Here is a 14,076-nt window from a genome sequence, read left to right on the forward strand (position 1 = left end):
AAACTCCTGGTAACACCAGAATACTTTATGAACAGACCTGGGCCAGATATCTTAAAATCACGGGTGTACTTCATGTGCTGTGGGTGGGACATGAAAGTTATTAGTGCCAGTAATTCATGTAGAAATCTCTATCTTAAACTGCATCTAAAAAACAGGATGTTTTTCTACCTCTGGAGTCCAGCTTTAATTTTTGGAGGGGGAAACAAACCCTCCTCTTACAATATCTTCATAGCTAGTTCCAAATTTCCCTGAATTGTTTATTGACTAGTAAAAAAGAACATTTGCAGTAAAAAGACCTGGGATTAATTCTGTAGTGCTTTCAACTGGTTTACCAGTAAAATCCTTATACCAACGGTTCAAAAAAAGAGGTGTTCATGCTCTTACTGGTACTTGAGTGTCTTAGTGTTTAAAAATTAGTAGATATGGTTGATCATGCATATTATTATGAAAAAGTTTTCAGTAAGTTGCTATTGAATATTGATAATACACGGTGTTATACTGGCTTTTGGAGAATTTTTTTAAGTTTTTAACTGGGGAAAAAAAAGTATCTTGACTATAAAAATATACCACATAAAAGAAGAATATAAAATTTCCATAAACATTTACTGCAATTTAAAAGATTACTTTATTTCCCAAACTGCATAGTGAAGTGACAATGGTAGAGTCACCAATCTTGATCTTATTTCACTTCAAACATGTCACACATTATTATTTCATGGAACAAGTTTCTAATGTACAGGGATACATTATAGGAGTATCTTTCATTCTCATTTCAGCTGAGTGATACCACTGTGAAGCTGGCATTTTAGCTTTTGTCATTTTTTTTATGATCTCTGGTGAACATTGTACACCACTTCCTGACTTACTGGTACATGAATCCATTTACAAAAGTTTGATTTTATCTGTTGCCTGTAAATTGTGTTCACCTCCCAGGTAGACTGGAGATTAGCTACTAATGAGCCTGTGAAAGTTCTTGTGATTGTCTTAGACTGTAAGATGAGTAAAGCTGATTAAGTAAAGTAAATAAATACACATAGCAGCAGTCTGAATTGCCTAATGCAGTACTAGTTGTGATTTTTTTTTTTTTTTTTTTTTTTTGTCTAAATGAACAAACCTTTGTATTGATCTTCAGTTTTTCTTAGGGTGCAGTGTCTTTTGTGACGTGTATGTGGTGGTGGTTTTTGTAACCTTTTCTAGATTAAGCAGCTATTTTATGGTTGTTTATGTTCATGGAAGATCAGATTTGATAACTGCTGTGGTCATTTGCAATTCCACATTCTTGTCTGCTTGGATTTCTCAATTAAAAATGTAAAATGTGTGTTTTCAGAGAGCCATATTCCTTAAATTGTCTAGTGCAAGAAGAATTTTCTTATCATGGTTAAGAATAATTCATAGGTAGAGATGAGTAAGAAAACAGACTGGCTGATGATTATCTCCTCTTTTATCTGTGTGTAGTCGTAACTTTCAAATCAGGAGAGCTCTGTATGTCTCGGTAGACAGCCGATACCAGGATTATCCATGCTGGTGTGTGCTTGGGACAGGCTCAAGATTTTGCTAGTGAGCAAGTCAGAGCTGATCTGTGCAAACAGGCAGTGCCTGCTACCCAGTGTCCTGCAGGACAGAGCTGGCAGTCTGTGCATTTCACTTCTGTGAAGTTGGGGATGAAGAGGCACTTCCATCTGACCTCGTGGTGCGAGAACACTAGCCTATGGGGACCATTCATGGTCAAATTCCAGCTTTTCAACAAATATGTGACTTATTTTCCATTACTGCCTGTAGCAATCTCTTATCAACTATATTTTCACTGTAGTAATTTTTCTGGTTACTGATAGGAGAAAAAGTTTTAAAAAGATCTTGAACAATATTATTGACAATACAGTTGATTCATTGTAAAGACTTAACATATGCAAAAGGAAAGATGAATCATTTGGAAGATAGTTCATTTTTTTCAGTCTAAGCTCAATATCAAGCATTTTTAAACATTTTCAAAATTCACTTTTAGCAACGGTAGATTTCATCCCTTATTCTCAAATTCTGCTATGCAAGTATGATTATTTAAATACAAAAAAATAGTTTAAATTTTACTAGGATACTTACATTTGTAAAAGTGTTTTCCATTTTAGACTACTGTAGCATCTCCCTGTGCCATTTAAATGGAGTTCAGTTTTGTAAATAGCCTGTTGATTTACATTTTGCTGGACCCTGTTAGCTTTATATAATAAGTTTGTCTGCAAAATAATGTAAGGCTTTGTGCTAAGAAGTGGTCTAAAGTTTAAGAGTTTTCAAGTCCCTGTTGAAGTACAAGAGTATATACTGTAAACAGGGAAACATGGAATTCTTTTTTATGTAGCCATGACATGAGAATCTGGACCAACATAGTAGTTCCTTCTTACTCTACTAGAAGATGGCTCAGATAAAGAAAATGAATGTTCTGTTGTGTTCCAATGAAAATTATCATAGATGCCATATATCAGAAATAAGAAAGGTGTTCTCTATACAACTTGATTATAGTTTGGAAGTTGATTTTTTCTTTTTTTTTTTATTTTAATATACACACCTAAGATTTAGTTCTGAAGTGTATCCATCATAGCTTGGCTCTGGAATTTTTGCTTGGTCAAGCTCTCTGCTTGATTTTGTGGGGTGTTTTTTTCCCCAGAAATCACTGTATAGCAGAGTTGTCTGGGACCAAAGGAAAGTCTATCCATATGCTTCTATCTCTTCCCTTCCACTGCACTTATTACAGTTTCTTGGATCACAGCTGAATTGATACTGATGCATTTTATAGACATAAAATATGAGCTATTGGCTTTTAGTATGCATGTTGACTGCATGTGTTCTTGCTGTACTATATGAAAACCATCTTGGCTTTAAGCTCTGTGGTGCTCTGGCCGGAGCACCACAGAGAGGTTGTGAGAGGGTCATATCAGGATATTAGCACTTCCTTTTGGAGAATTTCTTCTCTTCCTGAAGCCTTGAGTGATTCGGTTGAGAGCAAGCCAATGATTATGCTCAGCATAAAGCGATGAAAGGCAGGAGTTTGTAGCCATTGTGAAGTAAAGTAATGGAAAAAGTTGCTGCTTTTCAGAAAGCCTTTATTGCCACCAAAGCATTTCCACTCTAATATTAGACTTAAGACTGCTGACCTTTGCAAAAAATTACCCAACAATCCCTGAAAATATGGGGGGGGGGGGAGGGGGAGGGGGAATAATGAATAATGATACCAAGTCAGGAAGGAAAAAAAAAAAATAATAGTCCTTTGTCCTACTAGGGAGATAGTAACATGAGCTTTTATCTAGGCATCACTTTTTGCATCAGTTCTCAGATTATCACATTTCCCAGAATGTTTAAAAGGAGCTTCTAGCCTCCTGGTCATTTTATAGATGGGTGATTTTAAGTTTGATAGGGTACACTGACAAAGTCTAGACTGATCAGGTAGACTGATTTTTTTTATTATTTTTTTGTGTGTGTGTGTGTGTGCTATGGTTCATGTTCTCTTAAAAGAAAATAGACTATTTTATGTGTAAATAACAGCATAGTGGCAATACAGCCAGCCTCAGAAGTACATTAATTTGTCTGCAATGTTTGGCAGTTTTCTCTGATTTTTTGACAGAATATTTTTATTTTATTTTTCAAAGAGAGCTTGCTAGTTGGCAAGGTAAAACACAAGTACAAAACATGGATTCAAAAGAAATTTCAAAATAAGTACACTATGGCATTTGCAATTCACATTTGAACACTGACAGATACTAATTTCCTCCAACTCACAAGATTTGCCAGTGTGATATGTATTCAGTGCTTTCTTTTTCCTTAATCCTCTATTAGTATACTGAAATTATGAAAGGTATAAGCCATGTTGCATAATGACAAAAGTCACTGGTCTCCATCTCCTCAGAATAAACCTTTGGATGGAGAATAGGCATGACACTTATTGTTGAACACATATTACACTAACATCTCTCCCTCAAAATTTCTGATGCATTGATACAAGCTTTCACATTTTTCTCATGAGGTTCAACTCTAATGCCGTAAAATACATCTCTGATTCAAAGATGTATATAAGTTAACTGACTATTAACCATATTAGAGTAGCTCTATATAAAAACAACCGTACCTTTTGTTAACCAGGTAGTGATGGTTTGGCCTTCTTAACCAGTCATGCTACCTGCTGCACAATCCAGCTATATCTTTGGATTGAATCATAGGCATAATGTTGAAGGAACTATTCCTTGAAGTGATTTATGTGATTACATAGGCTAGAAAAGGCATGGGACCTACTTGCTTAAGAATGAAAAAAAGACTGTTTGCTTCCTCCTATTATGTAAGTGTTACAGAATTTAATTTCTTAGGAAATCTGAACAGAATACTTAGAAATATTAAGGAATTATTTCACATAAGAATGATAACACTTTGGGTACTCAGCATCACACTTATTTAAAAGAAACCATAAGATTCCTATTAGATCTACTTGCCCTTTCATTTAACCTAAGACTAACAAAATTAATTAGGAATACATAAAGTATGCCAGTTACTGTAAGATAAGCAGTCCAGTCAATGATGTGAAGTCAAATGAAAAATCACTATGGAAGAAGTGACTTTGGTGCTTGCTGAGGATTTTAATGTGTGTTTCCTGCAGCAATAGCTGTACCTGACTTACCATGCTGGTTTCAACAGGACTACACAGTGGAAACCTTATGGCAGCAGGACATCAGCCTACAAAACTGGGATTCAGCATAATTAAGCAAGTAGAAAGCTTGTAGAAAACCAAGTGAAACATCATACTTGACTCTTCCTATCAACACAGAGGAATTTTGTACAGAAAAAAAACTATAGGTCCATGAGCAGTTTTGTAGAGTATTGTGAAGAACATATTCTTCTTTAGGCTAAAAGAGTCCTTGTTTATTCACTTGGTCCATGAAATTAATATCTTGGTCCTTTTTAAGCTTCTGAGTTTTATTTTAGAAAATATCATACACATTCATTTTAATTATGCTTTCTTTGTGAAATCTGAGTTAATTATGGATGACTATAAATATCTTCTTTCTGAAAAGAAAATGGTCAAGAGATAAAGGGTCCAGGGGGTTTATAGATAAGGCTAGATGGTAGGAAACAGGTTATAGTGGGATGTTCAGGAGGAAATGGTCTTTGATAGCAAATGAGAATGGACCTAGAGGGGAACACAAAGATTGTAGGGATTTGAATGGAGTTAAGTGTTGATTGAAGAACTATATCCAAAAGATGGACTGGAAAACACTGGAGACAAGTTGAAACATTTTCTAGGAGTTTTACTTCCATCAAGCTCCTAAATTCTCTAAGCCTCTATATATCTGTGCAAGCCTAGTAGCTGATCTCACAAAGTTTTCTGTATGTGACTGCATATTTCTTTTTTCTGTTCGGTGAGGAACTGCAAACTGATAAGAAGTATGCCAATGAGAGGACTACTGTCCAAACTTTGAACAAAATAGTTTTATTCTGATGACTGTCAACTGAGTGGGTCACGTATTCCTGGTCTCTACTATTGTGTTTCCAAAATTTTGCCTATTGCATTGTTATTAATTTGAGACTACATTACAAAGTGTTGATTCAGTATATTTTCAGGCTTCACACAGCATTATGAAGCTATTTTCCAGCACAAATTATTCAGTACCAAACCAGCAAAGGAAGCTTTATATGATGGATTGTACAAAGCATTTAATTGGTTTTGAAAAGCATGTGGCTACTGAATCTGGAACCACTTTCAAATTTATATTTCTTGGTCTTTTGTGGATATTTATCTACTTTTAATAAGAAGCCCTTTTTTCCGATTATTTGGTCTTATTCCAGAAAGTCAGTCTTTTGCGCTTCAAAGGTTAAAGATTAAAGAAAAAATGCTGGAGGCAAAATTATACAAAGGTTCTTTTGTAGCCCTGAAAAATAGAAGGCTTGATTTAAGCAGTACTGAAAAAGTTTCAGAAGTTGAAATATATATATATTTTTTTTTTAATATACAGCTTTATTTTAAATATGCTGATATTTAGCCAGCCAGAATGAGGCCGGACCTTCAACTGCAACTTCCTTGGCCTTCCGCAATTAAGGCCAGAGCACTGTGGCCCCTGAGCTCACAGATGGCAATTGTACCACGCCACTGTATTTTCTTTCACTTGGGATGTCTGTGACTAAACCTCTTTTTCATAAGACAAGACTGTATAATTCTGCAGTGACATTACCACAAATGAATCAAAAAATAAAATGTGAAGATTCTCCCATTTGCTGGTCCAGCAAAGAAACCACTTTCACATGTTTGAGCCGTGATTTCACAAATAGCATTTTAAAGGTATGCCTTTGCAAGCAGATGCATGCTTAATCTTCTCTTGCTACCAGTGAGATGCAGTCCAGCCCTGAACTCAAATCCACGGTGTTTCATTGATGCAACTAGAAGATCCAGTTTTCGGGAGGTTTTATTTGCTGAGGCTCAGTGCTGCACTTGCTGAAGAACATAGTCTGTTCTCTGTTACTGGCTTGATTCCAGATAACTGAGAGCAGCAGCACAGAATTGCACATGCCAACATGCAGTGGTATCAGTTTCCTCAAGTGAAAAAGTTTTCTAATTTCAGGGGATGATATTATTTGCCACTGTTTGGAAAAGAAGGTTTTATGGGAAGCCAAGCCCATGCCCGTGTCCTGCACCCCTCACTGAGTAACTGTCACCAGCATCCCAATTACTTCCTTTTATGCTGTTTGCTTTGCATGTTTTCTAGGATCACAACAAAGACAGGTAGTCTTTCACAATATCAACATAAAATACTTGCAAAAGCAAACATTTTTTGCCTTAGAAACTCGGACATCCTTCCTCATATCACTTATCTTTCCGTACATTTTGATCAGATTCACTGTTCTGTGTTGCTGTACTGCACTCCTGTGTTGTTTTCAGGACTTTAAAATATCCTTACAGCATCATTAGTTATAATAGATGCTTTACAAGACATTAAAGCAATATTATTTTTTAATTTTATTTTATTTTTGCAAGAGGTCCAGATATATGAGAACTCTATAAAACATATTAATATTATTTTAATCTTCAGCTTAAATTTCTCTATCCTCTTTTATTTTCTAGGACAGAAGCAGTCTGATTTTTTTTTTTTTTTTTGCTAATAACTTTTTTTAAGTTTCCCACTATCTTCCAGTTGTGCATACTTTTGCAAGACATTTCTACTTGTTTTGTTGTCCTCCTTGATTGCACTTAGACCTGCTTTGTTTCAGTCTCTCCTTGCAAAAGGCAGAGGAATTGATAAAAACACCTGAAATGCTGAAGCAGTAAGTGTGAAATGGAACAAAAATAACACTTTGACCACATGCTGGTGGGAGAAGTAGTGCGCAGCTGACTTGTAAGCCTTGTTCAATGCAAGGTGCAAATTTGTCCTTTCCCATTTTCACAAAAAACATTTCTATTTCTCAGAATAACCACCATTTATAGAGGATACAATTGTTATTTGCTACAGACCATACACAAATAAAATATCCTAACTGAATTTACTCTCTTCTCTTGCCTAAATCAATCTTCATGTTGTCATTTATTGTGGGTGATTTGCAGTGATCTACTTTTCATCAGTAGAGAGCCAGGTGTTAGGACAGTTCGGGTTATGTTTATACCCATCTGTTCTAGTAAAATAAGGGTGTCTATTATGCAGTTCTCTGTTTGCAAAGGTTAGAGTGACCAGACAATATGCACTGGGTTAAGTGCCAGGGAAGTTTAGTTTTGCACGGTTTAGAGGCAGAATAACCGGGCAGGCAGCACAAGCGTTTGGTTAAAAGATCTTATTAAATAAAACAGAAAAAAAATGTGTTAGTGGCTACTAGACAAGTATGAGCTACTGCTCTAGGTTTGTGATAGAAATAATATTTGTGTTGTTGTCTTGGTGACTGCGTGTTAACCTTTCACATATAGGTACAAACTGTGCTCAGCAAAGAATGCTGCACGCATCAGCTCATGTTCTCTTCAGTTTCAATCAGTAGTGAGAGGGCCGTCCCAGATTTTCTACAGTGCCTGGATTCTTGTAGGACATGAAGTTAAAAGCTGGAACTTCAGTTTCATCCTTTGATAAACATTTATATTCTGCATTTCTGATCTGTATTTTTAGTCATTCTGTTAACACAACATGAAATAATTGAAAATCATAATTTAATTTACCTACATTAACTGTGATTAAGTATATAGCCAAATACTACGTACCTTACCAAAAAATGGGATTTTTTCTCCTTAATCCCCATAAATCTCAAAAGAAACCTCTCCAACTTTCCCGTAGCTCTTCTTTTTCCACTGCTTCTGCCAGTAGTCTTTTTAATTCATATACACAAGTTTCTTGAAAGAGATGAGAATGTATGCATCTTATACAGAAACTGGAAGTTTGGAAGAATGCAAGCTAGATATTGTTATTAATATAAAGTATAATTTTCACAGTTACAATCAGTGATATTTTAAAATGTTCTGAATAGTCAGCTCACATGTAGAATGTTCTTTGTACTGCAATACAAAACAAAATGTGAAACCCAGGTTGCCATAAATCAATAGATTATTGTTAGTTAACAGTGTCGTGTGTGTCACCATAAACTCCACTTGTCCATTTACCATCTGCAGATTTGAACACATCTTTGACTAGTAAGATTTTCTTTTACACGATCTGTGGAAAATGTAGTAAGATACCATTAAATCTATTAATTATTTTTAAATTAATCTTACACTGCTTATCACGACCCTTACTTTTATTCAGAAACATTATGCTCATGATGTTTCAGAGCACATGGAAACTCATGTAATACATTTGCAGTAAGGTCATGTAATACATTTGCATGTTAAAATATGCCACAGAGTCTGTGGATGTACTCAAACTTCAAAACATCTGACTTCTGGCTAAGATAGGATGGGAAGGAAAGAGAGCAAAAGGATAGCCCTACTGGATCAAATCAAGACCAAAAAATAATTTTGTCCAATCTCGTGTCTGCAGGAGCACATAAAAGTCAGCAGCTAGAGACAAAAAAATGGCTGATCAAGCATATATAATATTCCTCTTCCAATTTCTGAATATTTGCAACTCAGGGGTTTTCCTGAATCAGATGTGTGTTCTGTAGCGTTTGTAACCCACAGTGGTTTTGTCTTCCATTAACTTATTCAGTCACCCACTGACTGCATAACATTTAGCACTTAAAACATCATTTGTCGGCAGGGTCTACATGTCTGTTCCCTACTTGTGGAGTCACCTCCTTTTTGTTTCTGACAGTCTGGCCCATCTAGCTTATTTTGATTCCTCTAGCCTTATTTTTTTAGAAGAACACTTATTATCATTGCTGGTTCTAATTTGACCTCACTCAGAAGCACAAGGATTTGGGAATTTAGTAGCAAATAGGTGGCATTTTTTATTCCTCTTCTAGTTTGCTTGTTTTAGCATTTCACATTTTCAAACTTTCTGTTATGGCTATGAGGGTTAGAAGCATATTCATTAAAATTATGAGATTTGAGTATATTGCACAACAGATTCAGGAAATTTCAAGACCACTTAGTATAGTGAATACACAATGAAAATCACAATAGTTGTCAATACTGCATCATTGTGCAGAAATTCCTTGTCTATCAGCAGGTGTTGGAATGATGATGGAGAATGTAGTGATGGAGTATACAGAGCACAGAGTGCATCTGTAACCTTCAGTAGTTTTAGGAGAAAGTAAGTTGGAAGAGATGAGCTGGAATCTGTGACCTTTAATATTTCGTATCATAATATGTTTTAAATATCATCATAAGGTGAGAAAGGGGGTAAAAACATGCCTTTGAGGACCTCTAGAAGGATGTTTTGTCCATCTTATTCAGGGGCTAAAGTGAACAGACTTCTGGACATCTTTAAGAGGCAAATCAACTTGGACAGATTTTGCATCTACCTTTATTTAACTAAATAATGAATCTAGACATTTACTTTAGCAGACAATATCCTTAGAATCATTTAACTGTGTAGGAGATAGGTTGGGAGTCTAAATTACATGGTCTGAATCCCACATGTGGTGTCAAAAATAATAATAATTACTTTTACTCTGAAATTTAACAAAAGAATATTTGAACTAGTGATAACTTGACTGAATTTTTAAAAATTTATTTTGTTGATTTTAATTATGATTTGATGACTAAGAGTAGGGGAGGAAAACACTTATTGCACATGAGGCATAACAGGATTTCTTTAAACACAAATGTTTAAGGAAGACAAAAGTTGCATTGATTACTTTTCTGAAAAATTATTTCCCATCAGACTGTCAGCCATGAATTTTTTCTTACTACTTACAGTGGATCTTTTCTGAAGAATAAAAATAAACTCTGTTTTAGTTTGTTCACTTCTTTATATTTCCTATTTCCTGACTGACTGGAGGAAGAAAAACTAAAATAACACAAATGAAACTTTTCCTTTTTTGCTGTCTGGTGAAACTGGAAATATGTACTGAGTGATAAATAATATTCAGCGATAATTCTACTGCATTAAGCAGGAAATAAAATGTTGAGAGAGACAGATTAGCATTGACCACTTGGGAGCTTTATTGTAGAAACAAGCTTTCTAGGAGAGTATCATCGTCTCAGTGGTGAATATCACAGATGTATTTTAGTAACTGGACATTATTTAGATGCTTTAACATTCATCATTGTGGATTTGGGTATTTTTATGCAACTGTTAAATGTCAGCAAATGATCATGAAATGCTTCTTTGAAATTAAATGAAAGTTGTGTACAATTGTGTTTTTAAGTAATCTTGATGTCCTACAAATTCAACTAACTTTTGGCTCTTGTGAATTAAATACACAGCTCCGCAGCAGCAGTCAGTGGTTGCTTTTGAAACTGACTTCAACAGGACAAAGATGGAAGAGATCACTATAAGAAATAAAAAATAATGAAAATATAAATAACCTCATTTTTATATATAAATAGTAATTTTGGCTTCTTAATGAGCTTCACAGTGGGTTATGATTAAAACTTCAAGCTAGAGTTTTCACACTATATATCTCATTTTTCTGAAACTTGCTCTACAGTCATATTTTTACATTATTTTCCCTGATGATGATCACTGAGCTTTAGGGTACAAGAAATCAGTTTGAAGAAGCATCTGCTCTCATGACTGATCTCATCATAGTCCAACACCACTGCTGTAGAGCAACCTTTCCTAAGAGGGTAAATGTTGGATTTCTGCAAATAGTCACAGACAGGTACTTTTGAGATAACAGGATCTGACTGCATTAAGAATTGATTTTAGTCTTCCAAATATGAAAGTTTTGCAGGTACTCTAGCATAGAATTAACAGAAAACTCTATGTTTGGGTGTTTTTTCTCTAATACAGAGTAAAATTAAATACACGTGGAAGCTTTTCCTCATTTTTTTCCTATGTGTATCTTCTGCAAACAGCTGAAAACTTATTTAATTCTCAGATGTATGAAAACTTGAGAGCTACTACCTTGAATGAGGGAAGGAACATTTTGTGTAAAATTCTTATATTAGACATGCAGGGATCTAAACCGAGTAAAAATGTCTAGAAAGTTATTTCATTTACTATTAAAGGTAATAATATTTTACTTAATGTTATTTGAATTGTGATTTACAAATGAGTGATGGACTTCGCAAAGTAGGTTTTGGATACAGAAATTCAGTTGCTAACGTCTCTGAATTTACCTCTGTCTGTATGTGTGAGGAAGTACATTTTAGATCTCTTGCCAGCTGTGATAAATATACCCAAAATGCCACATTCTACCCCTGTCTTGTACTCTCATTTAAGTGATAAATGAGCCTTGATCTCTCAAAATTCTTGGGATTTATGTGTTTTGCTACATTTTGCCTTTTTTTTAAAGCTCTCTTTCACCTCATCGGCTCTTCCAATGTCGATGTGAAAAATGCAATGACCTTCAGTGGGCCTGTGGAAGACATGTTCGGGTACACAGTCCAACAGTATGAAAATGAGGAAGGGAAATGGTAAGCTGTTTTTATTTCTTAAACGGACACTCCAAATCATCAGGTATTCAGTGACTTGGGTGCTCTACTATTATTTGTAAGTATGCCAAATACACAAGGGACAGATTCTGTCAGTCATATTTCTTAAACTAATGCACAGTCCTAAGGAAACCTGGAAGGATTGGGAGACTGAAAGATTGAAATATGTATCTACATTTATTTCCTCAAAGCCATAAATTAGTTCACAAAATGGGTAAATTCCGTCGTTGATGGAGCTGAGATTTTTGTGTTAAGCCTGATCCCTCTTTTTTCCATTTATCAAATAAAATCATTATGTATCTTTTCCTTATGTTAATGCATTGGCAGTGAAATTGCTCCAGTTTTACCTCACTAATCTGTATTATGTTTATTTTTCTAAAGTTTTCTGTCAGAGGTTGTCTGAACTGGGATTTTTAACCGGTGGGAAGATTTCCCTGTCAAAATATTTATTGATACAGTACTCTGCCTTCCCTTTTGAAAGGCTAATTATGCCTTGCAATTGGTAATATAGTTGCATTCGGGACTTGAGTCTTCTTCTTAACCTGTCTTTTCCTTCTTGTTCTCTTGAATTAGAAGTTGCATTTTAGTATGCTTACTGGTATAATTTCTTCTTCGTCTTTTGTAAACACCTGCTTATGCTTTTCTCTTGTAAAAAAAAAAAATCACAAGCTAACCACTGGGCTGGACGACTGAAATAATGATTGGATGATAAGAGGTGTGGGAGTCCTGAGATCTCCATCACTGTTTGCAGATTGCGCTGGTTTTCCCAGAGCTTTGCCAGTAATTTGATGTTCTTGGTAAACCCAGGGACTCCTGCGGGCAGCCTGGGACAACAGGCACATGACGGCGTGACAGCCCAGTCAGTCTCTTCTGCAGTACCTGAGCAACCACCCCTGCAAGCACAGCGGCTGTCTGACTCCAAGAGTCTGTCCACCACTGCAACATAGTGTTCACCACTAGCCATAGGGGATGTTCATGGAAATAAAATTGCAGTCTGCTTTTGAAAATACTAGCTCTTGGTTGCCCAGGTTGTAGGATGTTTAAATATATATTTGCATGAGGGTCATGAGAGAATAATAATAACCTTCTTTGAACTAATTTAGACCTTCAGGAAACGGTATCCATTTAGGACTTGGGATTTTGCAAAGTAAGTTGTATTGTTGTAAGCTGTCCTGAAACCTGTCAAGAGCAAAGAAAATGAGCTGGAAATGGCAACTCTTCTAGTAGCTGAAGGAAGACAGGATTCTAAAGTAGTGTGCTAGTTCTGAAAATCTCTGAAATTAAACTCCAGAGCTGCTGTTAAATTGTTAAAGTTTCAAGCTGCTTTCAGCATAGCAACATCCAGAGCAGGAAATCTGTAGGTTGACAGTTAAAAATAAATATACAAAGCAGCCTTGTGATGTTTTGTCAACTGCTATAACGCTATCTAGATACCACAGATAGAGCTTTTCAGCAACAGATGTTCTGTGAATCTGACTGTGGTTGTTTCTCAATAAAACTTGGGTCCCCTAAAAAAATCCCCCCTATGAAAATACAAAATAGCCTTTCAGACCACTTCTGTCTGCTCATGGGGATTTTTCAAGAAAACAACAGGGTAGGGACATTATCCTGCTGAGCATTGATCACTTCCTGTGGGATGCCAAGCATGCTCAGCTTCTCTCCAGTTAAATGGAAGTCAAGGATGCATGACAGGCTGTGGTGCCTGTTTTGAAGTTTTGGTGTAAAAATTACGTACATTACAGCATATAGTTTGAAAGAGCAGTCAAATCTAGTATATATTCAGAACGTTTTATTTTGCTTTAGAATTAATTAATTTGTTATTAGTGACAAAATTTTAATGGATCACAATGAGCTATTCCAGTAAGGATTCTGTACTTGGTTTAAATTCTCCTTTCTGACTTTTTTTAATCTATAGGCTACATTTTACCTATAATGTCATTCTATTCATATATCTTCTTCTTGGACTCATTAATTTATGATTAAAGGTTGAAATGGTTCTCTCAATAACACTTCACAATCATCTAATTGTTCAGGAGTAGATCTTACTAAACTATTACTCTTAATGGCAGGATTTCTGTTTCCAGTGTATGCTG

The 14,076-nt window shown here is 35.5% G+C and overlaps 1 protein-coding gene across 2 annotated transcripts in view; it reads left to right on the forward strand.

The window, feature by feature from the left end:
• The window catches only part of ITGA1 (integrin subunit alpha 1), a 74,153-nt gene that overhangs the window by 17,804 nt on the left and 42,273 nt on the right, over positions 1-14,076 (forward strand). For both annotated transcript variants that reach the window (XM_033009053.2, XM_033009054.2), the window contains exon 2: positions 11,845-11,965. In XM_033009053.2, the coding sequence (XP_032864944.1) occupies positions 11,845-11,965 (121 nt within the window). The remainder of the gene's footprint in view (positions 1-11,844; positions 11,966-14,076) is intronic.

The sequence above is a fragment of the Tyto alba genome, unplaced genomic scaffold, assembly GCF_018691265.1.
Source record: "Tyto alba isolate M040663 unplaced genomic scaffold, T.alba_DEE_v4.0 Super-Scaffold_42, whole genome shotgun sequence".
Classification (NCBI taxonomy): Eukaryota; Metazoa; Chordata; class Aves; order Strigiformes; family Tytonidae; genus Tyto; species Tyto alba.